Raw genomic sequence first — 26,002 nt, forward strand, 5'->3', positions numbered from 1 at the left:
TATAGGTATGTCAGGAATAAGCGAATGACTAGGGAAAGAGTAGGACCAGTCAAGGACAGGGATGGGAAGTTGTGTGTAGAGTCTGAAGAGATAGGCGAGATACTAAATGAATATTTTTCGTCAGTATTCACTCAGGAAAAAGATCATGTAGTGGAGGAGAATGCTGAGCTCCAGGTAAATAGATTAGATGGCATTGAGGTACGTAGGGAAGAGGTGTTGGCAATTCTGGACAGGCTGAAAATAGATAAGTCCCCGGGACCTGATGGGATTTATCCTAGGATTCTCTGGGAGGCCAGGGAAGAGATTGCTGGACCATTGGCTTTGATTTTTATGTCATCATTGGCTACAGGAATAGTGCCAGAGGACTGGAGGATAGCAAATGTGGTCCCTTTGTTCAAAAAGGGGAGCAGAGACAACCCTGGCAACTACAGACCGGTGAGCCTCACGTCTGTAGTGGGTAAAGTCTTGGAGGGGATTATAAGAGACAAGATTTATAATCATCTAGATAGGAATAATATGATCAGGGATAGTCACCATGGCTTTGTGAAGGGTAGGTCATGCCTCACAAACCTTATCGAGTTCTTTGAGAAGGTGACTGAACAGGTAGACGAGGGTAGAGCAGTTGATGTGGTGTATATGGATTTCAGCAAAGCGTTTGATAAGGTTCCCCACGGTAGGCTATTGCAGAAAATACGGAGGCTGGGGATTGAGGGTGATTTAGAGATGTGGATCAGAAATTGGCTAGCTGAAAGAAGACAGAGGGTGGTGGTTGATGGGAAATGTTCAGAATGGAGTACAGTCACAAGTGGAGTACCACAAGGATCTGTTCTGGGGCCGTTGCGGTTTGTCAGTTTTATCAATGACCTAGAGGAAGGCGCAGAAGTGTGGGTGAGTAAATTTGCAGACGATACTAAAGTCGGCGGTGTTGTCGATAATGTGGAAGGAAGTAGCAGGTTACAGAGGGATATAGATAAGCTGCAGTGCTGGGCTGAGAGGTGGCAAATGGAGTTTAATGTAGAGAAGTGTGAGGTGATTCACTTTGGAAGGAATAACAGGAATGTGGAATATTTGGCTAATGGAAAAGTTCTTGAAAGTGTGGATGAGCAGAGGGATCTAGGTGTCCATGTACATAGATCCCTGAAAGTTGCCACCCAGGTTGATAGGGTGGTGAAGAAGGCCTATGGAGTGTTGGCCTTGATTGGTAGAGGGATTGAGTTCCGGAGTCAGGAGGTCATGTTGCAGCTGTACAGAACTCTGGTACGGCCGCATTTGGAGTATTGCGTACAGTTCTGGTCACCGCATTATAGGAAGGACGTGGAGGCTTTGGAACGGGTGCAGAGGAGATTTACCAGGATGTTGCCTGGTATGGAGGGAAAATCTTATGAGGAAAGGCTGATGGACTTGAGGTTGTTTTCGTTAGAGAGAAGAAGGTTAAGAGGAGACTTAATAGAGGCATACAAAATGATCAGAGGGTTTTTCATAGAATAGAATTTACAGTGCAGGAGGCCGCCATTTGGCCCATCGAGTCTGCACCGGCCCTTGGAAAGAGCACCCCACCCAAGGTCAACACCTCCACCCTATCCCCGTAACCCAGTAACTCTACCCAACACTAAGGGCAATTTTGGACACTAAGGGCAATTTAGCATGGCCAATCCACCTAACCTGCACATCTTTGGACTGTGGGAGCAAACCGGAGCACCCCGGAGGAAACCCACGCACACACGGGGAGGATGTGCAGACTCCGCACAGACAGTGACCCAAGCCGGAATCGAACCTGGGACCCTGGAGCTGTGAAGCAATTGTGCTATCCACAATGCTACCGTGCTGCCTTAGATAGGGTGGACAGTGAGAGCCTTCTCCCGCGGATGGAAATGGCTAGCACGAGGGGACATAGCCTTAAACTGAGGGGTAATAGATATAGGACAGAGGTCAGAGGTAGGTTCTTTACGCAAAGAGTAGTGAGGCCGTGGAATGCCCTACCTGCTACAGTAGTGAACTCGCCAACATTGAGGGCTTTTAAAAGTTTATTGGATAAACATATGGATGATAATGGCATAGTGTAGGTTAGATGGCTTTTGTTTCGGTGCAACATCGTGGGCCGAAGGGCCTGTACTGCGCTGTATTGTTCTATGTTCTATATTGTTGGAGAGGACAGTGTGAAACAGACTTGTAAGCTCGAGGAAATACTTGTTAGGAAGATGTGTTGGGCATTTTGAAAAACTTGAGCATAGACAAGTCCCCCGGGCCTGACGGGATATATCCAAGGATTCTATGGGAAGAGATGAAATTGCAGAGTCTTTGGCAATGACCTTTTCGTCCTCACTGTCAACAGGGGTGGAACCAGGGGATTGGAGCGTGGCGAATGTCGTGCCCCTGTTCAAAATAGGGATAACCCTGGGAATTACAGGCCAGTTAGTCTTACTTCGGTGGTAGGCAAAGTAATGGAAAGGGTACTGAAGGATAGGATTTCTGAGCAACTGGAAAAACAATGCTTGATTAGGGATAGTCAGCACAGATTTGTGAGGGGTAGGTCTTGCCTTACAAGTCTTATTGAATTCTTTGAGGAGGTGACCAAGCATGTGGATGAAGGTAAAGCAGTGGATGTAGTGTACATGGATTTTAGTAAGGCATTTGATAAGGTTCCCCATGGTAGGCTTCTGCAGAAAGTAAGGAGGCATGGGATAGTGGGAAATTTGGCCAGTTGGATAACGAACTGGCTAACCGATAGCAGTCAGAGAGTGGTAGTGGATGGCAAATATTCATCCTGGATCCCAGTTACCAGTGGCGTACCGCAGGGATCAGTTCTGGATCCTCTTCTGTTTGTGATTTTCATTAATGACTTGGATGAGGGAGTTGAAGGGTGGGTCAGTAAATTTGCAGACGATACGAAGATTGGTGGAGTTGTGAATAGTGAGGAGGGCAGTTGTTGGCTGCAAAGAGACATAGATAGGATGCAGAGCTGGGCTGAGAAGTGGCAGATGGAGTTTAACCCTGAAAAGTGGGAGGTTGTCCATTTTGGAAGGACAAATATGAATATGGAATGCAGGGTTAACGGTAGGGTTCTTGGCAATGTGGAGGAGCGGAGAGATCTTGGGGTCTATGTTCATACATCTTTAAAAGTTGCCACTCAAGTGGATAGAGCTGTGAAGAAGGCCTATGGTGTGCTAGCGTTCATTGCCAGAGGGATTGAATTTAAGAGCCATGAGGTGATGATGCAGCTGTACCAAACCTTGGTACGGCCATATTTGGAGTACTGTGTACAGTTCTGGTCGCCTCATTTTAGGAAGGATGTGGAAACTTTGGAAAAGATACAAAGGAGATTTACCAGGATGTTGCCTGGAATGGAGGGTAGGTCTTACGAGGAAAGGTTGAGGGTGCTAGGCCTTTTCTCATTAGAACGGAGAAAGATGAGAGGTGACTTGACAGAGGTTTATAAGATGATCAGGGAAATAGATAGAGTAGACAGTCAGAGACTTTTTCCCCAGGTGGAACAAACCATTACAAGGGGACATATATCTTCTACCATTCACCTTAAATGTAAGGTGGATGTCAGAGGTAGGTTCTTTACCCAGAGAGTAGTGAGGGCATGGAATGCACTGCCTGTGGAAGTAGTTGAGTCGGAAACATTAGGGACCTTCAAGCAGCTATTGGATAGGTACATGGATTACGGTAGAATGATGGGTGTAGATTAATTTGTTCTTAAGGGCAGCACGGTAGCATTGTGGATAGCACAATTGCTTCACAGCTCCAGGGTCCAAAGTTCGATTCCGGCTTGGGTCACTGTCTGTGCGGAGTCTACACATCCTCCCCGTGTGTGCGTGGGTTTCCTCCGGGTGCTCCGGTTTCCTCCCACAGTCCAAAGATGTGCAGGTTAGGTGGATTGGCCATGCTAAATTTCCCTTAGGTGTCTAAAATTGCCCTGAGTGTTGGGTGGGGTTACTGGGTTATGGGGATAGGGTGGAGGTGTTGACCTTGGGGTAGGGTGCTCTTTCCGAGAGCCGGTGCAGACTCGATGGGCTGAATGGCCTCCTTCTGCACTGTAAATTCTATTATAATCTAGGACAAAGGTTCGGCACAGCACCGTGGGCCGAAGCGCCTGTTCTGTGCTGTATTTTTCTATGTTCTATGTTATTGCTATTTGTGGGAGCTTGCGGTGTACAAATTGCTGCCATGTTCCCTACATCACAACAGTGACTGCACTTCAAAAAGTACTTTATTGGCTATTCAGAGGTTGTCATTAATGCAAGTCTTTTCTTACAGACGATTGGGTGATTGTTACCTTCCTCCCGCTTGACTTTGCCACTGGAGCTTTTCGCAGTGGACTTCGCAGCAACGGGGGGCTCCGACACCACCTCGGGGGCAACTTCAGCTCCCCAGGGAGAGATCCCGTGGACCGACAGCAATTCCTGAAGCCCCTTCCCTGACTGAAGATCGTCGAGGAAATCCTCACAAACCACCCTGACATTGGCTTCCTTCACCTCTTCCATCTTCTTGGTCATTTTGTCCAACTCCTCTATAGGAAAATCAACGGCAATCAGTCAAAGCTGCCCAGAGGGAAAAATAAATCCAACAGAAAATAATAGGAACAGGTCATTGAGTCCATCAGACCTGCCCCACTGTGACAAGGTCAGCCCCTCAAATCCATTCTGCCATTTAATTGGCTCCTGAAGATCTGCACCAAAATTCTATCTACCCATTTGAACTTAAACTCCACAGCCACCCCTGGTGGCAGTGTCCGATAAAACCCACCCGGGACAGGCTGGTGTCCGATAAAACCCACCCGGGACAGGCTGGTGTCCGATAAAACCCACCGGGGACAGGCTGGTGTCCGATAAAACCCACCCGGGACAGGCTGGTGTCCGATAAAACCCACCCGGGACAGGTTGGTGTCCGATAAAACCCACCCGGGACAGGCTGGTGTCTGATAAAACCCACCCGGGACAGGTTGGTGTCCGATAAAACCCACCCGGGACAGGTTGGTGACAAAACCCACCCGGGACAGGCTGGTGATAAAACCCACCCGGGACAGGCTGGTGACAAAACCCACCCGGGACAGGCTGGTGACAAAACCCTCCCGGGACAGGCTGGTGATAAAACCCACCCGGGACAGGCTGGTGATAAAACCCACCCGGGACAGGCTGGTGATAAAACCCTCCCGGGACAGGCTGGTGATAAAACCCACCCGGGACAGGCTGGTGATAAAACCCTCCCGGGACAGGCTGGTGATAAAACCCACCCGGGACAGGCTGGTGATAAAACCCTCCCGGGACAGGCTGGTGACAAAACCCTCCCGGGACAGGCTGGTGATAAAACCCTCCCGGGACAGGCTGGTGATAAAACCCTCCCGGGACAGGCTGGTGACAAAACCCACCCGGGAGAGGCTGGTGACAAAACCCACCCGGGACAGGCTGGTGATAAAACCCACCCGGGACAGGCTGGTGATAAAACCCTCCCGGGACAGGCTGGTGATAAAACCCACCCGGGACAGGCTGGTGATAAAACCCACCCGGGACAGGCTGGTGACAAAACCCACCATGGACAGGCTGGTGATAAAACCCACCCGGGGCAGGCTGGTGATAAAACCCACCCGGGGCAGGCTGGTGATAAAACCCACCCGGGGCAGGCTGGTGACAAAACCCACCCGGGGCAGGCTGGTGACAAAACCCACCATGGACAGGCTGGTGACAAAACCCACCATGGACAGGCTGGTGACAAAACCCACCCGGGACAGGCTGGTGATAAAACACACCCGGGACAGGCTGGTGAGAAAACCCTCCCGGGACAGGCTGGTGAGAAAACCCTCCCGGGACAGGCTGGTGACAAAACCCACCCGGGGCAGGCTGGTGACAAAACACACCCGGGACAGGCTGGTGAGAAAACCCTCCCGGGACAGGCTGGTGATAAAACCCACCCGGGACAGGCTGGTGAGAAAACCCTCCCGGGACAGGCTGGTGATAAAACCCTCCCAGGACAGGCTGGTGAGAAAACCCACCCGGGACAGGCTGGTGATAAAACACACCCGGGACAGGCTGGTGAGAAAACCCTCCCGGGACAGGCTGGTGATAAAACCCTCCCGGGACAGGCTGGTGATAAAACCCTCCCGGGACAGGCTGGTGAGAAAACCCACCCGGGACAGGCTGGTGAGAAAACCCACCCGGGACATGCTGGTGATAAAACCCACCCGGGACAGGCTGGTGATAAAACCCTCCCGGGACAGGCTGGTGATAAAACCCACCCGGGACAGGCTGGTGAGAAAACCCACCCGGGACAGGCTGGTGAGAAAACCCTCCCGGGACAGGCTGGTGAGAAAACCCTCCCGGGACAGGCTCAACAGGGGCTAGATACACAGTCAAATCTCCCGACACTGCCCCCATCAATCACTCCAAGGGCAGGTACAGCATGGGATGGATACGGAGTAAAGCTACCTCTATACTGCCCTACAAACCACACAAGGACAGGTACAACATAGAATACAGTAAAAACTCCCACTACACTATCCCTTCACACATCTGGAAAAAGGGGCACTTCAAAAAGTACTTCAAGGAGGAAGAGAGGGGGAAGGAGGAAGAGAGGGGGAAGGAGGAAGAGAGGGGGAAGGAGGAAGAGAGGGGGAAGGAGGAAGAGAGGGGGAAGGAGGAAGAGAGGGGGAAGGAGGAAGAGAGGGGGAAGGAGGAAGAGAGGGGGAAGGAGGAAGGAGGAAGAGAGGGGGAAGGAGGAAGAGAGGGGGAAGGAGGAAGAGAGGGGGAAGGAGGAAGAGAGGGGGAAGGAGGAAGAGAGGGGGAAGGAGGAAGAGAGGGGGAAGGAGGAAGAGAGGGGGAAGGAGAAGAGAGGGGGAAGGAGGAAGAGAGGGGGAAGGAGGAAGAGAGGGGGAAGGAGGAAGAGAGGGGGAAGGAGGAAGAGAGGGGGAGGAGGAAGAGGGGGGAGGAGGAAGAGGGGGGAGAGGAGGAAGAGGGGGGAGAGGAGGAAGAGGGGGGAGAGGAGGAAGAGGGGGGAGAGGAGGAAGAGGGGGGAGAGGAGGAAGAGGGGGGAGAGGAGGAAGAGGGGGGAGAGGAGGAAGAGGGGGGAGAGGAGGAAGAGGGGGGAGAGGAGGAAGAGGGGGGAGAGGAGGGAGAGGGGGGAGAGGAGGGAGAGGAGGGAGAGGGGGGAGAGGAGGGAGAGGGGGGAGAGGAGGGAGAGGGGGGAGAGGAGGAAGAGGGGGGTAGAGGAGGAAGGGGAGGAGAGGAGGAAGGGGGGAGAGGAGGAAGGGGGGGAGAGGAGGAAGAGGGGGGAGGTCGGGAGAGGAGGAAGAGGGGGAAGGGGGGGAAAGGAGGAAGAGGGGGGAGAGGAGGAAGAGGGGGGGAAAGGAGGAAGAGGGGGAGGGGGGAAAGAGAGAAAGAGGGAAGGGAGGGGAAGAGAAAGAGCACCATCCATTTACTTCAGTCCCATTAGAAACAAGGTCCATCTCCTCAATGAACCGGCAGATTGAAGCAGAACAGATACCGTGAAATGCGGTGTTCCTGTATTAACAATTTCTATTGGTCATCACCGTACTCTGCGAGCTGATGCACAGCTTGGCCTTGTTGGTTGTTCCTGTGATCTTCCCTCCAGACTCTTCCACCAGACTCTTCAGCTCATCCTTCCTCTTTGTGAGTTTTCCCAGGAGGAGGACCTTCATGTTCGCCAGAGGTAAGCCTGCGGGGAAAAGAGGAGAAAATCGCGAGTTCATTAAGGAGACATATCAAGGTCCCCGGACGGGATTCTCCGTCCCCGCGGCGAGTCGGAGAATCGCTGGCGGGCCACACGAATCGCGCCACTCCACCCCGTCGCCGGCACGCGATTCTCCGCTGATGCAGAGCGGAGAATTGGCGCCGGCGTGGTTGGCGTGGCCCCGGTCGCGGGCCGCTCTACATGGCCAGCCCACCGATTCTCCAGCCCAATGGGCTGAGCAGCCGTAAGAAAGAAAAGAGCCGAGTACCGCCGGCGCCGTTCTAATCTGCTCTGGCCCGGCGGGGCATCGGCGTGCAAGGGTCGGGTGGCGGCATTTGGGGGCGTGGGTCATACCCGGGGGGGGGGGGGGGGGGGGGGCCTCCAATGTGGCCTGGCTCGCGATCGGGGCCCACTGATCGGTGGGCCGGCCTCTGTGGCTGGGGGCCTCCTTTCCTACACGCCGGCCCCTGTAGTCCTGCGCCATGTTGCGTCGGGGCCGGCGTGTTGAAGGAGGCCACTGCGCATGCGCCGTTGGCGCCGGTGCCACTGCACATGTCCTCGTTGGCGCCGGCACATCTGCGCATGCACGGATCCTGCGGCGCACAGTTCGCGCCGGGATCTGCAGCTGGAGCGGCACGAACCGCTCCAGCGCCGTGCTGGCCCCGCGGAGGGACCAGAATTAGTCGTGGGAGCGGCCCATTCACGCCATCGTAAACCGCGACGGCGTTTACATCGGCATGGACACTTTGCCGCGGGATTGGAGAATCTCCGAGATGATGCCGATCTTTCGGAAGGCCCACTCACTGATCATGATGTTCGCAGTCCCAGTGCGGACTGCTACCCAGCTCCTCCAATCCCAATCTGACACCGCAGCGCGCTTACTTCTCTTTTGAAAAATATTATATTGAGGCATTTATATTATAGATTTTAACAGAAAAAGTAAACACACTCCAAACAAACCCAGCCAACATGGCTTTCATAAACAACTCCCCAACCATTCCCTACCAACCTTCCCCCACCTTACCCAACTCCCCATGCCTCCCCTTTTTAACCCCCACTGCTGCCAACTTAATCTTTCCCAAAGAAGTCGATAAACAGCTGCCACCTCCAGGGCAACCCTACCATCAAGCCCCTCAGGGCAAACGTAATCTTCTCAAGTCTGAGAAACCCGGCCATGCCACTAACCCAGGGCTAAATCGCTGGCTTTTAAGGCGCCGGAATGTGGCGACTAGGGGCTTTTCACAGTAACTTCATTTGAAGCCTACTTGTGACAATAAGCAATTTTCATTTCATACCCCGGACTTCTGACATACCAAAAATCACCCCTCTGGACTCGGAACCACCCTTACCTTCAGTACCTCCGACATAACGTCAGCAAACCCCTGCCAGAATCGCCTAAGCTTCGGTCAACCCAAAACATATGGACATGATTCGCAGGCCCACCCGCACACCGCCCCACCTAGCCTCCATCCCTTCAAAGAACCTGCTCATCCAGGCCAGTCATATGTGCCCTGTGGACCACCTTAAATTATATCAGCTCAGCCTGGCACATGATGAGGACGCATTGACTCCCCTCAGGGTGTTCTCCCATAACTCAGCCTCCAACTTCCAACCCAACTCTTCCTCCCACTAACGCTTCACCTCCCCTATCGGGGCTCCCTCTCAATCTATAAACGCTTTATAGATTTCCGACACCTGCCCCTCCCCCACTCCTGCTTTCAACACTACCTTGTCCTGCAATCCCTGGTGCGGCAAAGTCGAGACCTGCCTCTGCACAAAGTCCCTCACCTGTAAGTAGCGAAACCCATTCCCATCGGGCAGCTCAAACTCCACCAACTCTTCCAAACAAAGCCCCCATCTATAAACAAATCCCCAAACTGCTCGATCCCCATCCGCTGCCACCCTCAAACCACCCCCCCATCCAGCCCCCCGTCCCCCCCCCGGGACCAAACCAATGGTTGCCACATAGCACACCAACGTCCCCTCCAGCCCCATGTGCTGCCGCCACTGTTCCCACACCCTCAAGGCCTCCACCATGACCGGGCTAGTGGAGTGCCTAGCCGCGGAGAACGGCAGAGGCGCCGTTAGCAGTGCTCCTAAACTCGTGTCCCTACATGAAGCTGCCTCCATCCGCTCCCACACCCACCCCTCCGGTGCGCTCTCACTTGGGTGTTCAGAGGAATGAGGTGATCTTATTGAGACATAGAGGGGACTCGGCAGGGTGGGTACTGAGAGAATGTTTCCCCTTGTGGGAGACGCTAGAACCAGGGGACACGGTTTAAGAACAATGGGCCAGTCTCACTTTTAGGAAGAAGATGACAAGAGTTTTTTTCTCTGAGTTATTAGTCTGTGAAATTCTTTTTCTCAGGGGTGATTGAATACATGCAAAGCAGTTACTTGATCAACAAGGAATCAAACGTTGCATTTTGTGTGTGTATGGTGGTGGAGAGAGAGAGAGAGAGAGAGAGAAGAATTCAGACCACAATCTGATCATCTTAGATCTTATTGAATGGAGGAGCAGGCTGGGTGGCCGAATTCCTGTGGTCCCTCCTCCATTCCCAGTCCCACCTTCACACTGCAACCGTCGCCTCCAATCCCAGAGGCACTACAGAGGGAGGACCATAACAGCAGCCTGGGCTGGGGAAGATCAGTCAGTCTATTAGTTTGCACCGTGCAGAGGCAGTGGACATTTGGGCCCCTCAAACTTGCTCCACCTTTCCATAAAATCGTAACTGCGGCCTTAACTCCACTTTCCTGACCACAGAACCTTTAAATCCCCCGAAGATTCAAAATTTGTCTAACACTTGAATATACAAGTTGTGATTCTACTTTTAAAGGTGTATTTTCACCCTGGCTTTTACAGAGTCACTTGAATCGACTGCAAAACGAGATTATTCCCAAACTCCTCCCCACCAGTTGAAATGTATCTTTACAGTTTTCCTCAGCAACTAAAAAAAAAAAACCCCAAGCCTCTCCCAGTTTCAAATCGAGTCATAGCCAGACTTGTGGAAAAGGGTGCGAGCCCAGGCTGGGCCCAGCGTACCTGCAGGTGCCGAGGCAACCCCACTGTCCACGGAGACAGAATTCTCGGTGCTGGCAGCCGGGGGCGTGGGCGGGAAAATCCGGACTTGCCTCTTGAACTTGAACTTCTTCAGGAAGGGTATCTCATGGAATTCCTGGAAATCACAAATTCCGCAGATGGAGGTTAAGATCTGCAAACACACAATGACGGGCCGGCAAAGGGACGATAAAGGAGGCAGTGACGACACAGGATGGGAACACTGGGCTCCAGGTTGAAAACTCAATGCCTGCCCAGATTATGAGGCAACATCTCAATCCCATCTGGGAATGTGGTCAGAGGCACTTGTGTCGCCTGGCGCTTGTCAGGCCGGAAAGGAGGGGTTAGGGTGAGGCTCCCAGTTTAACGATCGGAGACCTACACAAAGGGCTACTAAACTGTGGGTCCATTGTAAAACGGGCCTTTAAATCCTGATGACAGCGGCACAGTAGCTTCACAGCACCACTGGTTCGATTCCCAGCTTGGGTCACTGTCTGTGCGGAGTCTGCACGTTCTCCCCGTGTCCGCGTGGGTTTCCTCCGGGTGCTCCGGTTTCCTCCCACAAGTCCCGAAAGACGTGCTGTTAGGTGAATTGGACATTCTAAATTCTCCCTCAGTGACCCGAACAGGCGCTGGAGTATGGTGACTAGGGGCTTTTCATTGCAGTGTTAATGTAAGCCTACTTGTGACAAAAAAGATTTTCAAGGGCAAAGAATGTAACATTTTTAAGCTGACACCCAGCAGACACAGAAGTGTGCCTCGACATCCCTCACCATTAAGCAGGGAACTTGTATTAATTAAGTGCCCACAGGATGTCCCAAAGTACGCCTTAGGCAATGACATCAAGTGTGGCCCTGGCCAACGACCTCAGTTAATACATTATAACACTTCAGAAGAACTTCAACGTCTATCAAGTACATTCTTTAAAATTCATTTCTCCGGGCAGTGGACTTAGCCAGCCCTCCCCTAATTGTCCTTGGGTAGGTGCCTTCTTGAACCGCTGCAGTCCATGTGGTATAGGTACACCCACTGTGCTGATGGGGAAGGATGTTCTTACCGTTGCAGAAAGCGCCAGAGAAATGTAAGTCCTGTGTTTACTGCAAACAGTTGGTGGAACCTTGCTGTGCAACTTGCCAAATAACCAGCAACATTGCATTTGTGATGTTGGCTGAGGGTTAAATACTGTCCAGGACACAAGGGTCAACTACCTTGCTCTTCTTCAAAACAGGGGCATGCAAAGTTTCATATCTACCTGAGTGAGCAGACTGAACGTAGGGTTAATGTCTCACGGAAAACAGGCCCTCCAACAAAGCAGCACTCCCCCAGCACCGGCCCTCCGACAGCGCAGTGCCCCCCGGCGCCGGCCCTCTGACAGCGCAGTGCCCCCTGGCGCCGGCCCTCTGACAGCGCAGTGCCCCCTGGCGCCGGCCCTCTGACAGCGCAGTGCCCCCCGGCGCCGGCCCTCTGACAGCGCAGTGCCCCCCCGGCGCCGGCCCTCTGACAGCGCAGTGCCCCCTGGCGCAGCCCTCCGACAGCGCAACGGTCCCCCGGCCCTCCGACAGCGCAAAGGTCCCCGCCACCAGCCCTCCGGCAGCACAGTGCTCCCCCGGCGCCAGCCCTCCGACAGCGCAAAGGTTCCCCGGCCCTCCGACAGCGCAAAGGTCCCCGCCACCGGCCCTCCGACAGCGCAGTACCCCCCGGCGCCGGCCCTCCGACAGCACAGCGCTCCCCGGCGCCGACCCTCCGACACCACAGCGCTCCCCGGCGCCGACCCTCCGACAGCGCAGTGCCCCCCGGCGCCGGCCCTCCGACAGCGCAGTGCCCCCCGGCGCCGGCCCTACGACAGCGCAGTGCCCCCCCGGCGCCGGCCCTCTGACAGCGCAGTGCCCCCTGGCGCAGCCCTCCGACAGCGCAACAGTCCCCCGGCCCTCCGACAGCGCAAAGGTCCCCGCCACCAGCCCTCCGGCAGCACAGTGCTCCCCCGGCGCCAGCCCTCCGACAGCGCAAAGGTTCCCCGGCCCTCCGACAGCGCAAAGGTCCCCGCCACCGGCCCTCCGACAGCGCAGTACCCCCTGGCGCCGGCCCTCCAACACCACAGCGCTCCCCAGCCCCGACCCTCCGACACCACAGCGCTCCCCGGCGCCGACCCTCCGACACCGCAGTGCCCCCCGGCGCCGGACCTCCGACAGCGCAGTGCCCCCCGGCACGAGCCCTCCGACAGCGCAGTGCCCCCCGGCACGAGCCCTCCGACAGCGCAGTGCCCCCCGGCACAAGCCCTCCGACAGCGCAGTGCCCCCCGGCACGAGCCCTCCGACAGCGCAGCGCTCTTCCGGCGCCGGCCCTCCAACAGCACAGCGCTCCCCGGCGCCGACCCTCCGACAGCGCAGTGCCCCCCGGCGCCGGACCTCCGACAGCGCAGTGCCCCCCGGCGCCGGACCTCCGACAGCGCAGTGGCCCCCGGCGCCGGCCCTCCGACAGCACAGCGCTCTTCCGGCGCCGGCCCTCCAACAGCGCAGCGCCCTCCCGGCGCTGACCTTCCAATAGCGCAGCGCCCTCCCGGCGCGAGCCCTCCGACGGCACAGCGCTCCCAGCGTGGCCCTCCAACAGCAAAGTACACCCCCAGCCCTCCGACAGCGCAGCGCCCTCCCGGCGTGAGCCCTCCGACGGCACAGCGCTCCCAGCGTGGCCCTCCAACAGCAAAGTAAGCCCCCGGCCCTCCGACAGCGCAGCGCCCTCCCGGCGTGAGCCCTCCGACAGCGCAGCGCTCCCAGCGTGGCCCTCCAACAGCAAAGTAAGCCCCCGGCCCTCCGACAGCGCAGCGCCCTCCCGGCGTGAGCCCTCCGACAGCGCAGCGCTCCCAGCGTGGCCCTCCAACAGCAAAGTACGCCCCCGGCGCCGGCCCTCCGACAGCACAGCGCTCTCCCGGCGCCGGCCCTCCGACAGCACAGCGCTCTCCCGGCGCCGGCCCTCCGACAGCACAGCGCTCTCCCGGCGCCGGCCCTCCGACAGCACAGCGCTCTCCCGGCGCCGGCCCTCCGACAGCACAGCGCTCTCCCGGCGCCGGCCCTCCGACAGCACAGCGCTCTCCCGGCGCCGGCCCTCCGACAGCACAGCGCTCTCCCGGCGCCGGCCCTCCGACAGCACAGCGCTCTCCCGGCGCCGGCCCTCCGACAGCACAGCGCTCTCCCGGCGCCGGCCCTCCGACAGCACAGCGCTCTCCCGGCGCCGGCCCTCCGACAGCACAGCGCTCTCCCGGCGCCGGCCCTCCGACAGCACAGCGCTCTCCCGGCGCCGGCCCTCCGACAGCACAGCGCTCTCCCGGCGCCGGCCCTCCGACAGCACAGCGCTCTCCCGGCGCCGGCCCTCCGACAGCACAGCGCTCTCCCGGCGCCGGCCCTCCGACAGCACAGCGCTCTCCCGGCGCCGGCCCTCCGACAGCACAGCGCTCTCCCGGCGCCGGCCCTCCGACAGCACAGCGCTCTCCCGGCGCCCGCCCTCCGACAGCACAGCGCTCTCCCGGCGCCGGCCCTCCGACAGCACAGCGCTCTCCCGGCGCCGGCCCTCCGACAGCACAGCGCTCTCCCGGCGCCGGCCCTCCGACAGCACAGCGCTCTCCCGGCGCCGGCCCTCCGACAGCACAGCGCTCTCCCGGCGCCGGCCCTCCGACAGCACAGCGCTCTCCCGGCGCCGGCCCTCCGACAGCACAGCGCTCTCCCGGCGCCGGCCCTCCGACAGCACAGCGCTCTCCCGGCGCCGGCCCTCCGACAGCACAGCGCTCTCCCGGCGCCGGCCCTCCGACAGCACAGCGCTCTCCCGGCGCCGGCCCTCCGACAGCACAGCGCTCTCCCGGCGCCGGCCCTCCGACAGCACAGCGCTCTCCCGGCGCCGGCCCTCCGACAGCACAGCGCTCTCCCGGCGCCGGCCCTCCGACAGCACAACGCCCTCCCGGCGTGAGCCCTCCGACAGCACAGCGCTCTCCCGGCGCCGGCCCTCCGACAGCATAGTAAGCCCCCGGCACCGGCCCTCTGACAGCGCAGCGCTCCCAGCGCGGCCCTCCAACAGTAAAGTACGCCCCCGTGCCGGCCCTCCGACAGCACAGCGCTCTCCCGGCGCCGGCCCTCCGACAGCGCAGCGCTCTCCCGGCGCCGGCCCTTCGACAGCACAGCGCCCTCCCTGGGCCGGCCCTCCGACAGCACAGCGCTCTCCCGGCGCCGGCCCTCCGACAGCGCAGCGTTCCCAGCGTGGCCCTCCAACAGCAAAGTGCGCCCCCGGCGCCGGCCCTCCGAAAGATCAGCGCTCCCCCAGTGCCAGCCCTCCATCAGCACAGTGCTCCCCCAACCCTCCGACAGTGCAGCGCTCCCTCAGTACTGACCCTCTGACAGTGCAGCGCTCCCTCAGTACTGACTCTCTGACAGGGCAGCACTCCCTCAGCACTGACCCTCTGACAGTGCAGCTGTCCCTCTGACAGTGCAGAGCTCCCTCAGTACTGACCCTCTGACAGCGCAGCACTCCTTCAGTACTGACTCTGACAGTGCAGCGCTCCCTCAGTACAGACTCTCTGACAGTGCAGCGCTCCCTCAGTACTGACCCACTGACAGCGCAGCACTCCCTCAGTACAGACTCTCTGACAGTGCAGCGCTCCCTCAGTACAGACTCTCTGACAGTGCAGCGCTCCCTCAGTACTGACCCTCTGACAGTGCAGCACTCCCTCAGTACTGACTCTCTGACAGTGCAGCACTCCCTCAGTACTGACCCTCTGACAGTGCAGCACTCCCTCAGTACTGACCCTCTGACAGTGCAGCACTCCCTCAGTACTGACTCTCTGACAGTGCGGCACTCCCTCAGTACTGACCCTCTGACAGTGCAGCACTCCCTCAGTACTGACCCTCTGACAGTGCAGCACTCCCTCAGTACTGACTCTCTGACAGTGCAGCACTCCCTCAGTACTGACTCTCTGACAGTGCAGCACTCCCTCAGTACTGACTCTCTGACAGTGCAGCACTCCCTCAGCACTGACCCTCTGACAGTGCAGCGCTCCCTCAGTACTGGCTTTCCGTCCTGGCAGTTCTGTTACTTACCTTGGGCATGACCCAGTCCTTGCGATTGGGTGCTTGGGTGCTGGCACGACACTTGGTCCAGGCAGTGATGTTACCAGTGCAGCTGTAGGCATCACCTTTCAACTGCATCTGCCCTTTGCATTCTTCACAGGGCAGCAGTGACCCAAACAACATCCCATCTGACACCTGATCAAGGATCTACACAGAACCAAAGCAAAACACACGTGAGCAGAGACCATCCCGGCAGGGGAGGGGTTACAGAACTCAAACCTGCAGCAGCCAGCGTGCTCCACCGGGAGAAGCAGGGGGTAGGCAAGCCAATTGCAAGAGGAGGCAGTGGTGGGCAAGCCAATCGCAAGAGGAGGCAGTGGTGGGCAAGCCAATCGCAAGAGGAGGCAGTGGTGGGCAAGCCAATCGCAAGAGGAGGCAGTGGTGGGCAAGCCAATTGCAAGAGGAGGCAGTGGTGGGCGAGCCAATCGCAAGAGGAGAGACTGTATATTGAAGCCAATCAAAATATTGGGAATATTTCTGAAAAGAACCAATCAAAATAGTGGGTTAGGATTAGGAAGCAAATGCAATGGGAAGTTTGAACTAATATAATTTTTAACAGAAAGAACCCCATTCACTCTGCCTGGCTCATCACACACTCCTTTACGATCACAGACCAGACCCCAGGACCAAAATCCCAATATTTTATTTGTAGGACTATGCAGAAAGAATACTTTCCTCCAGGAGTGATTGCACAAAGAAATAGGAATAAAACAAAACTTTTATAACAAAATATTAAAATCTTAAACCCCACACCCGAAAATAGCTTACAATTAGCCCTGAAACAATACTACTCAATACAGTCAATACAAAACCCTTAATCACTATCTCTATTCCCAATAGCTCAGTGGGCTAGTCAGCTGGTTTGTGATGCAGACCAAGGCCAGCAGCACGGGTTCAATTCCCGTACCAGCTGAGAATTCTGAATTTTCCTTCTGTGTGCCCCAACAGGTGCCGGAATGTGGCGACTAGGGGCTTTTCACAGTAACTTCATCGCAGTGTTAATGTAAGCCTACTTGTGACAATAAAGATTATTTTTTATTTAATTTAATTGAACAATAAAAACATCATACAACATGCAGCTCTCAGTCCATCCCACATCCCAATGCCGCACAGCTCCACTTGCTTTCCAGAACAGATCTGGCTCCTGTTAGAATCCCTGCAGATTCTGGCTGGATGTACTCAAAAAACAGTTTTAACCGGTTTGTTTCAGTATCCCGCTGTCCTCAGACAAGACTGCATGGCTTTAAATACTATTCACCTCTTTTCTTAACTACCCTACTGTGAGAGCAAATTACTTGACTTGTTGTCTAAAGGGTAGCCAGATCAGAACTCAACTCAAAGCCTTTCTCAAAATGTCTGAATGCTTTAACTCCCCCAGCAATCACATCATCTCCCTCGGCTGAAAACATATAAACTCCCCAGGGATCTCCTAGTCAAACAACAGTGCAATAGCTCAGGCTTTTACGATGGTCAATTTCACATCTGGCTCCTAACAGCTTTTTGGTCTGACAAAACAAGATTATATTAAAAACATGAATACTGCAGTCAAACACGCGATAGATAACCCAGCCCAGGCTATTAACCCTTAAATTGCCAAATGTTTCTAATCCAATATATCTAAAATATTGCATTTGTCACACTCCTTTCCACATCTACCATTACATGTAGAAAGGGGAAAATGGAACAAGAGGATGCCATTCAGCCCCTTGAGCCTGTTCCACTATTCAACATGACCATGGATCATTTGTATGTTCATTCCATTTATCCACTTTCACTAAACATCCCCAATACCCATCTCTAATAAATATCGTTCAATCTCAGTCTCAAATATTCCAACCCACATCAACGCTCACTGAGGTGGAGGAAAAGTTCCAATTCTTATCCGCCTTTGGGTGAACATTCCTATGCTGAGCCACAGATAAGTACAAAAGTCACTAACGGCTGCTTCTCCGGACGGAACTTCCTGCTTGTTGGCGATCAGGAGCTCTCGGAGGTCACTTGTAGAGCAGCACTTTTTCAACTCATCCTTAATACTCCAGATCAACTGGCTCTGATCCTGCAGAGAGAGAGAGAGAGAGAGAGAGAGAGAGCGGGAGAGGGTGAGGAAGCGCTTGCCAGCACTCACGTCCCCATGCGAGGGGAGACAAAAGGCGCGCACGCGCAAGGGGGGAGAAGAGACACGGCGCGCACGTTCCCCTGCGCGAGGGAAACACGCCGCGCATGGGGCCCCGTGTGATGGGAGACACGGCACGCACGCGCCACTGCGCGAGGGGGAGACACAAAACGCACTGACCCTGCGCGCACGCGCCCCTGCGCAAGCGGGAGAGACACGATGCACCCCTGCGCGAGGGTGAGAGATACGGCACGCATGTGCCCCTGCTCGAGGGGAAGAGACACGGCGCGCGCGCGTCACTGCTCGAGGAGGATTGACACGGCGGGCAGGCGCCCCTGCGCGAGCGGGAGAGACATGACGCACCCCTGCTCCAGGGTGAGAGACATGGGGCGCACGCGCCCCTGCGCGAGAAGGGTTGACACGGCGCGCGCGCACCCCTGCGCAAGCGGGAGAGACACGACGCGCCCCTGTGCGAGGGGTTAAGACACGCCATGCACGTGCCCCCGCGCGAGGGTGAAAGACAAGGCATGCACGCGCCCCTGCTCGAGGGGAAGAGACACGCCACACACGTGACCCGCGCGAGGGTAAAACACAGCACACATGTGCCCCTGCGCGAGGGCGAGACACGGCACGCACGTGCCCCTGCGGGTGGGGGAGAGACACGTCGCGCACGGGCCCCGCGCGAGGGGGAGACACAGCACGCACGCGCCCCGTGGGAGGGGTTAAGACACGGCACGCACGTGCCCCCGCGCGAGGGTAAGACACGCACATGCCCGAGAGAGAGCAGGCACTCTCCCCACCGCGCCCCGAGCACAGACAATCCCACCTCACCCACATGCTCACCTTCAGCTCCTTCTCCACCTTTGACATTTTCTCTTCCTTCTTCTTTTTCTTCTTGGTTTTTGTTTCAACATCGATATCGTCCCCTTTTCTTTTCCTGCAAAATAAAGAGAAATGGTAAGTCAGATGCTGGCGCCCCTGCCCCGCTACCCGCCTCAGCAGCAGGGCACCCCTACCCGCCTCAGCAGCAGGGCACCCCTGCCCGCCTCAGCGGTGCGGCACACCTGCCCCACTACCCGCCTCAGCAGTGCGGCACCCCTGCCCCACTACCCGCCTCAGCAGCGCATCACCCCTGCCCCACTACCCGCCTCAGCAGCACCCCTGCCCCACTACCCGCTTCAGCAGCATCCCTGCCCCACTACCCGCTTCAGCAGCACGGCACCCCTGCCCCACTACCCGCCTCAGCAGCACAGCGTCCCTGCCCCACTACCCGCCTCAGCAGCACAGCATCCCTGCCCCACTACCCGCCTCAGCAGCACAGCATCCCTGCCCCACTACCCACCTCAGCAGCACGGCAGCCCTGCCCCACTACCCGCCTCAGCAGCACGGCACCCCTGCCCCACTACCCACCTCAGCAGCACGGCACCCCTGCCCCACTACCCACCTCAGCAGCACGGCACCCCTGCCCCACTACCCACCTCAGCAGCACGACACCCCTGCCCCACTACCCGCCTCAGCAGCACAGCATCCCTGCCCCACTACCCGCCTCAGCAGCACAGCATCCCTGCCCCACTACCCACCTCAGCAGCACGGCACCCCTGCCCCACTACCCACCTCAGCAGCACGGCACTCCTGCCCCACTACCCACCTCAGCAGCGCTGCACTCCTGCCCCACTACCCGCCTCAGCAGCACAGCATCCCTGCCCCACTACCCGCCTCAGCAGCACAGCATCCCTGCCCCACTACTCGCTTCAGCAGCACGGCACCCCTGCCCCACTACCTGCCTCAGCGGCGCGGCACCCCTGCCCCACTACCCACCTCAGCGGCGCTGCACCCCTGCCCCACTACCCGCCTCAGCGGCGCGGCACCCCTGCCCCACTACCCGCCTCAGCGGCGCGGCACCCCTGCCCCACTACCAGCCTCAGCGGCGCGGCATCCCTGCCCCACTACCCGCTTCAGCAGCACGGCACCCCTGCCCCACTACCCCGCCTCAGCGGCAAGACACCCCTGCCCCACTACCCACCTCAACGGCGCGGCACCCCTGCCCCACTACCCGACTCAGCAGCGCAGCACCCCTGCCCCACTACCCGCCTCAGCGGCACGACACCCCTGCCCCACTACCCGCCTCAGCGGTGCGGCTCCCCTGCCCCACTACCCGCCTCAGCGGCACAACACCCCTGCCCCACTACCCGCCTCAGCGGCGCGGCTCCCCTGCCCCACTACCCGCCTCAGCGGCAAGACACCCCTGCCCCACTACCCGCCTCAGCGGCACGGCACCCCTGCCCCACTACCCGCCTCAGCGACACGGCACCCCTGCCCCACTACCCGCCTCAGCAGCACAGCATCCCTGCCCCACTACCCGCCTCAGCGACACGGCACCCCTGCCCCACTACCCGCCTCAGCGACACGGCACCCCTGCCCCACTACCCGCCTCAGCGACACGGCACCCCTGCCCCACTACCCGCCTCAGCAGCACAGCATCCCTGCCCCACTACCCGCCTCAGCGACACGGCACCCCTGCCCCACTACCCGCCTCAGCGACACGGCACCCCTGCCTCACTACCCGCCTCAGCGGCACGACACCCCTGCCCCACTACCCGCCTCAGCGGCACGACACCCCTGCCCCACTACCCGCCTCAGCGGTGCGGCACCCCCTGCCCCACTACCCGCCTCAGCGGCGCGGTGCGGCACCCCTGCCCCACTACCCGCCTCAGCGGTGCGGCACCCCTGCCCCACTACCCGCCTCAGCGGTGCGGCTCCCCTGCCCCACTACCCGCCTCAGCGGCAAGACACCCCTGCCCCACTACCCGCCTCAGCGACACGGCACCCCTGCCCCACTACCCGCCTCAGCGACACGGCACCTCTGCCCCACTACCCGCCTCAGCGGCAAGACACCCCTGCCCCACTACCCGCCTCAGCGACACGGCACCCCTGCCTCACTACCCGCCTCAGCGGCGCAGCATCCCTGCCCCACTACCCGCCTCAGCGGCACGACACCCCTGCCCACTACCCACCTCAGCGGTGCGGCACCCCTGCCCACTACCCGCCTCAGCGGCGCGGTACGGCACTCCTGCCCCACTACCCCGCCTCAGCGGCGCGGCACCTCTGCCCCACTACCCGCCTCAGCGGCGCGGCACCCCTGCCCACTACCCGCCTCAGCGGCGCGGCACCCCTGCCCCACTACCCGCCTCAGCGGCACGGCACCCCTGCCCCACTACCCGCCTCAGCGGCACAACACCCCTGCCCCACTACCCGCCTCAGCGGCGCTGCACCCCTGCCCCACTACCCGCCTCAGCAGCACGGCACCCCTGCCCCACTACCCGCCTCAGCGGCACGGCTCCCCTGCCCCACTACCCGCCTCAGCAGCACGGCACCCCTGCCCCACTACCCACCTCAGCGGCGCTGCACCCCTGCCCCACTACCCGCCTCAGCGGCGCTGCACCCTGCCCGCCTCAGCGGCGCGGCACCTCTGCCCCACTACCCGCCTCAGCGGCACAACACCCCTGCCTCACTACCCGCCTCAGCGGCACGGCACCTCTGCCCCCCACCTCCATCACCTGACACCTCTGGCCCCGTCTGGAGCCCAGAGCAAGGACTTCAATTCTGCATTATTTGTGATATTTCACCATTGACCTGGCATGCCCCTTTACGTAACGTTAATAGATTGGAGAAGCTGGGGCTCTTTATGCTGGGGAAGACCGAACTTTTCAGAATAAAGGGTCTAGAGGGAGTAGATGGAGAAACTCTTGCCATCGGCGGATGGGTTGAGAATCAGAGGATCCCACTGAGTTAAGAAGCAACTGTGCCATGGGCAAAACCTTTCAGCACTGTGTGTGGTTAGGGTCAGAGTGTATTGGAGGCAAATTCAACGAGGCCTTCAGAAGAGGATTGGATCAATACCGAAGTGTAATCATTTGCAGGGCCACAGGGTAACGATTGGGGGGAAAGTCCGAGCTGAGGGGGCTGACACCCACACAATGGGCCAAATGGCTTTCGCCAAAGCTGGGATTCCAGAAACACTCCCCTCCAGACAAACATCCTTCAAAAAATATATTTTTCAGAGACTTGCCCAGGCAGGCAGCGGGTCACTGAAAATGTGTTAACACTGCCGAGGAGGGCAGCACGGTGGCACAGTGGTTAACACTGCTGCCTCACGGCGCCGAGGTCCCAGGTTCAATCCCGGCTCTGGGTCACTGTCCGTGTGGAGTTTGCACATTCTCCCCGTGTCTGAGTGGGTTTCGCCCCCACAACCCAAAGATGTGCAGGTTAGGTGGATTGGTCACGCTAAATTGCCCCTTAATTGGAAAAAAAATAATTGGGTGCTCTAAATTTATAAAAATAAAAAAACACTGCTGAGGAAGCCAGGGTACAACAGTAAATGAATGTTTCAGAACCGGTAACACAGGGTCAGGGAATAGAATCCAATCTAGTCTCTCCACTGAAGCCCGAGCTATTTACATTTATAAGTATTTTCAACTCCTATTTCAGATGCTTGGAACACAAACACAGAAGAACCGTGGGCGAGTCTGTCCACTGCCATTAATTAAAGAAAAAACACTTCACTAATGATCATCTCCTTCCCCAGTTCTCCAGTGAGGCCATTAATCCTGGGGGGTGACGGCGACAGGACACTCGTTTGGGCCTTCGTCATCTCAGTCTCTCACCTGAAAACCGTTCCTTAAAGGGAGCCTCTCAATTAGAGCAGAGTGCCACACAGCCGACAGCTCCTCAAGGTCGACAGCTCCCCAAACGCAACAAACTGAGGGCATCAAACGATGAACTGAGCGTCCAGGTCCACTACCAGTGCAGGTGAGGGAACTTCGAGCTGTGGTCTCAGTCATGGGGAGATAAAACACTGGTTGTCGTAAAAACTCATCTGGTTCACTCTTCTTCTCCTGCAGGGAAGGAAATCTGCCCTCCCTAACCGGTGTGGCCCAGACGTGACTCTAGACCGACAGCAATGCGATTTGGCTGAACTGCCCTCTCCGCGAACGCCCGAGAAAGGACCTTGGTATCGCCAACACTGATCAATGTGAGCTGACGACACCATGAGGGGAAAGGTGGGAGCTGCTGACCAGGGGGTGCAGGGTCCCAGAGAGGGAAAGCTGGCCGGCTGACTGACTGAATGTTTGATTCATCAGCTGGGTGGCTTTTGCAGGAAGGAAGCCAGGTTAACGGCGACGGAGGGTTAGGTGACAAAAAAGGTCAACTAGACTCAAAACGTTAGCTCCCCTCTCGCTCCACAGATGCTGTCAGACCTGCTGAGATTGTCCAGCATTTTCTGTTATTTGATTCAGATCCTAGCATCCAAGTAATTTGCTTTCATCTTAAGTTGGGTGACAAAAGGCCCAGAGTGAAAGCTCAAGGCACAGGACTGGAGGATGGGGAGAGGCTAGAGTGTTTTCTAAACAGGGCTTTCAGTCCCATGACTGGGAGCAAGTAAAGGTTAAAAGGAATGTAAATCAAAACACTGCAGATGCTAGAAATCGGAGACTCAGGACAGAGAGAGAGAGAGAGATCAGGAGAGAGAGAGAGAGAGAGAAAGAGCAGGAGAGAGAGAGAGAGAGAGAGAAAGAGAGCAGGAGGGAGTGAGAGAGAGTGCGCAGAAGAGAGAGAGAGAGAGAGAGAGAGAGAGAGAGAGAGAGAGAGAGAGAGAGAGAGAGAGCGCGCGCGCGCAGGAAAGAGAGCGCGCGCGCAGGAAAGAGAGCGAGCGCGCAGGAAAGAGAGCGAGCGCGCAGGAAAGAGAGCGAGCGCGCAGGAAAGAGAGCGAGCGCGCAGGAAAGAGAGCGAGCGCGCAGGAAAGAGAGAGAGCGCGCAGGAGAGAGAGAGAGCAAGAGAGAGAGAGGGAAAAGAGCATGAGAGAGAGAGAGTAGGAGTGAGAGCATGAGAGAGAGAGAGAGAGAGAGAGAGAGAGAGAGAGAGAGAGAGAGAGACAGAGAGGAGAGAGCAGGAGAGAGATAGAGCAGGAGAGAGAGAGAGCAGGAGAGAGAGAGAGCAGGGGGGAGTGAGAGAGATAGAGCAGGAGAGAGAGTGCGCAGGAGAGAGAGAGAGAGCAGGAGAGAGAGAGAGGAGAAAGGCAGGAGAGAGAGAGAGGAGAAAGAGCAGGAGAGAGAGAGAGCAGGAGAGAGAGAGAGAGAGAGAGAGAGCAGGAGAGAGTGAGCAGGCAAGAGAGGGAGAGACAGAGAGAGGGAGAGACAGAGAGAGAGAGAGCACGAGAGAGAGCGGGAGAGAGAAGAGAGACAGAGAGGGCGAGGCAGGAGAGAGCAGGAAGGAGAGAGAGAGAGAGAGAGAGAGAGAGAGAGAGAGAGACAGACAGCAGGAGAGTGGAAGAAAATGAGTGAGTAAGGGAGAGAGGGGAGAGTTAGGAGAGCAGGAAGAGGGCGAGCAGCGAGAGGGCGAGCAGCGAGAGGGCGGGCAGCGAGAGGGCGGGCAGCGAGAGGGCGGGCAGCGAGAGGGCGGGCAGCGAGAGGGTGGGCAGCGAGAGGGCGGGCAGCGAGAGGGCGGGCAGCGAGAGGGGCGGGCAGCGAGAGGGCGGGCAGCGAGAGAGGGGCGGGGGCAGCGAGAGGGCGGGCAGCGAGAGGGCGGGCAGCGAGAGGGCGGGCAGCGAGAGGGGCGGGCAGCGAGAGGGCGGGCAGCGAGAGGGGCGGGGCAGCGAGAGGGCGGGCAGCGAGAGGGCGGGCAGCGAGAGGGCGGGCAGCGAGAGGGCGGGGCAGCGAGAGGGCGGGCAGCGAGAGGGCGGGCAGCGAGAGGGCGGGCAGCGAGAGGGCGAGCAGCGAGAGGGCGAGCAGCGAGAGGGCGAGCAGCGAGAGGGCGAGCAGCGAGAGGGCGAGCAGCGAGAGGGCGAGCAGCGAGAGGGCGAGCAGCGAGAGGGCGAGCAGCGAGAGGGCGAGCAGCGAGAGGGCGAGCAGCGAGAGGGCGAGCAGCGAGAGGGCGAGCAGCGAGAGGGCGAGCAGCGAGAGGGCGAGCAGCGAGAGGGCGAGCAGCGAGAGGGCGAGCAGCGAGAGGGCGAGCAGCGAGAGGGCGAGCAGCGAGAGGGAGAGCAGCGAGAGGGAGAGCAGCGAGAGGGAGAGCAGCGAGAGGGAGAGCAGCGAGAGGGGAGAGCAGCGAGAGGGAGAGCAGGAGCGAGAGGGAGAGCAGGAGAGAGAGAGAGAGCAGGAGAGAGAGAGAGCAGGAGAGAGAGAGAGCAGGAGAGAGAGAGAGCAGGAGAGAGAGAGAGCAGGAGAGAGAGAGAGCAGGAGAGAGAGAGAGCAGGAGAGAGAGAGAGCAGGAGAGAGAGAGAGCAGGAGAGAGAGAGAGCAGGAGAGAGAGAGAGCAGGAGAGAGAGAGAGCAGGAGAGAGAGAGAGCAGGAGAGAGAGAGAGCAGGAGAGAGAGAGAGCAGGAGAGAGAGAGAGCAGGAGAGAGAGAGAGCAGGAGAGAGAGAGAGCAGGAGAGAGAGAGAGAGAGCAGGAGAGAGAGAGAGCAGGAGAGAGAGAGAGCAGGAGAGAGAGAGAGCAGGAGAGAGAGAGAGCAGGAGAGAGAGAGAGCAGGAGAGAGTGAGAGTAGGAGAGAGTGAGAGCAGGAGAGAGAGAGAGCAGGAGAGAGAGAGAGCAGGAGAGAGAGAGAGCAGGAGAGAGAGAGAGCAGGAGAGAGAGAGAGCAGGAGAGAGAGAGAGCAGGAGAGAGAGAGAGAAGGAGAGAGAGAGAGAGGATAGAGAGAGAAGGATAGAGAGAGAAGGATAGAGAGAGAAGGAGAGAGAGAGAAGGAGAGAGAGAGAAGGAGAGAGAGAGAGAGCAGGAGAGAGAGAGAGAGAGCAGGAGAGAGAGAGAGAGAGAGCAGGAGAGAGAGAGAGAGAGAGAGAGAGGAGAGAGAGAGAGAGGGCAGGAGAGAGAGAGCAGGAGAGAGCGAGAGAGCAGGAGAGAGAGAGAGCAGGAGAGAGAGAGACAGAGCAGGAGAGAGAGAGAGCAGGAGAGAGAGAGAGAGCAGGAGAGAGCGAGAGAGCAGGAGAGAGAGAGAGCAGGAGAGAGAGAGACAGAGCAGGAGAGAGAGAGAGAGAGCAG

General features: G+C 58.0%; 1 protein-coding gene across 1 annotated transcript in view; it reads right to left on the reverse strand.

Annotated features, from left to right (window-relative positions):
• Positions 1-26,002, reverse strand: part of parp1 (poly (ADP-ribose) polymerase 1) — a 114,386-nt gene that overhangs the window by 46,799 nt on the left and 41,585 nt on the right. Inside the window, exons 5-10 of the mRNA XM_072500222.1 lie at positions 18,809-18,902; positions 17,792-17,908; positions 15,823-15,999; positions 10,730-10,862; positions 7,531-7,671; positions 4,280-4,513 (exon numbers count right to left, since the gene is read on the reverse strand). Of these exons, the coding sequence (XP_072356323.1) occupies positions 4,280-4,513; positions 7,531-7,671; positions 10,730-10,862; positions 15,823-15,999; positions 17,792-17,908; positions 18,809-18,902 (896 nt within the window). The remainder of the gene's footprint in view (positions 1-4,279; positions 4,514-7,530; positions 7,672-10,729; positions 10,863-15,822; positions 16,000-17,791; positions 17,909-18,808; positions 18,903-26,002) is intronic.

This window comes from Scyliorhinus torazame, chromosome 4 (genome assembly GCF_047496885.1).
Source record: "Scyliorhinus torazame isolate Kashiwa2021f chromosome 4, sScyTor2.1, whole genome shotgun sequence".
NCBI classification, from domain to species: Eukaryota; Metazoa; Chordata; class Chondrichthyes; order Carcharhiniformes; family Scyliorhinidae; genus Scyliorhinus; species Scyliorhinus torazame.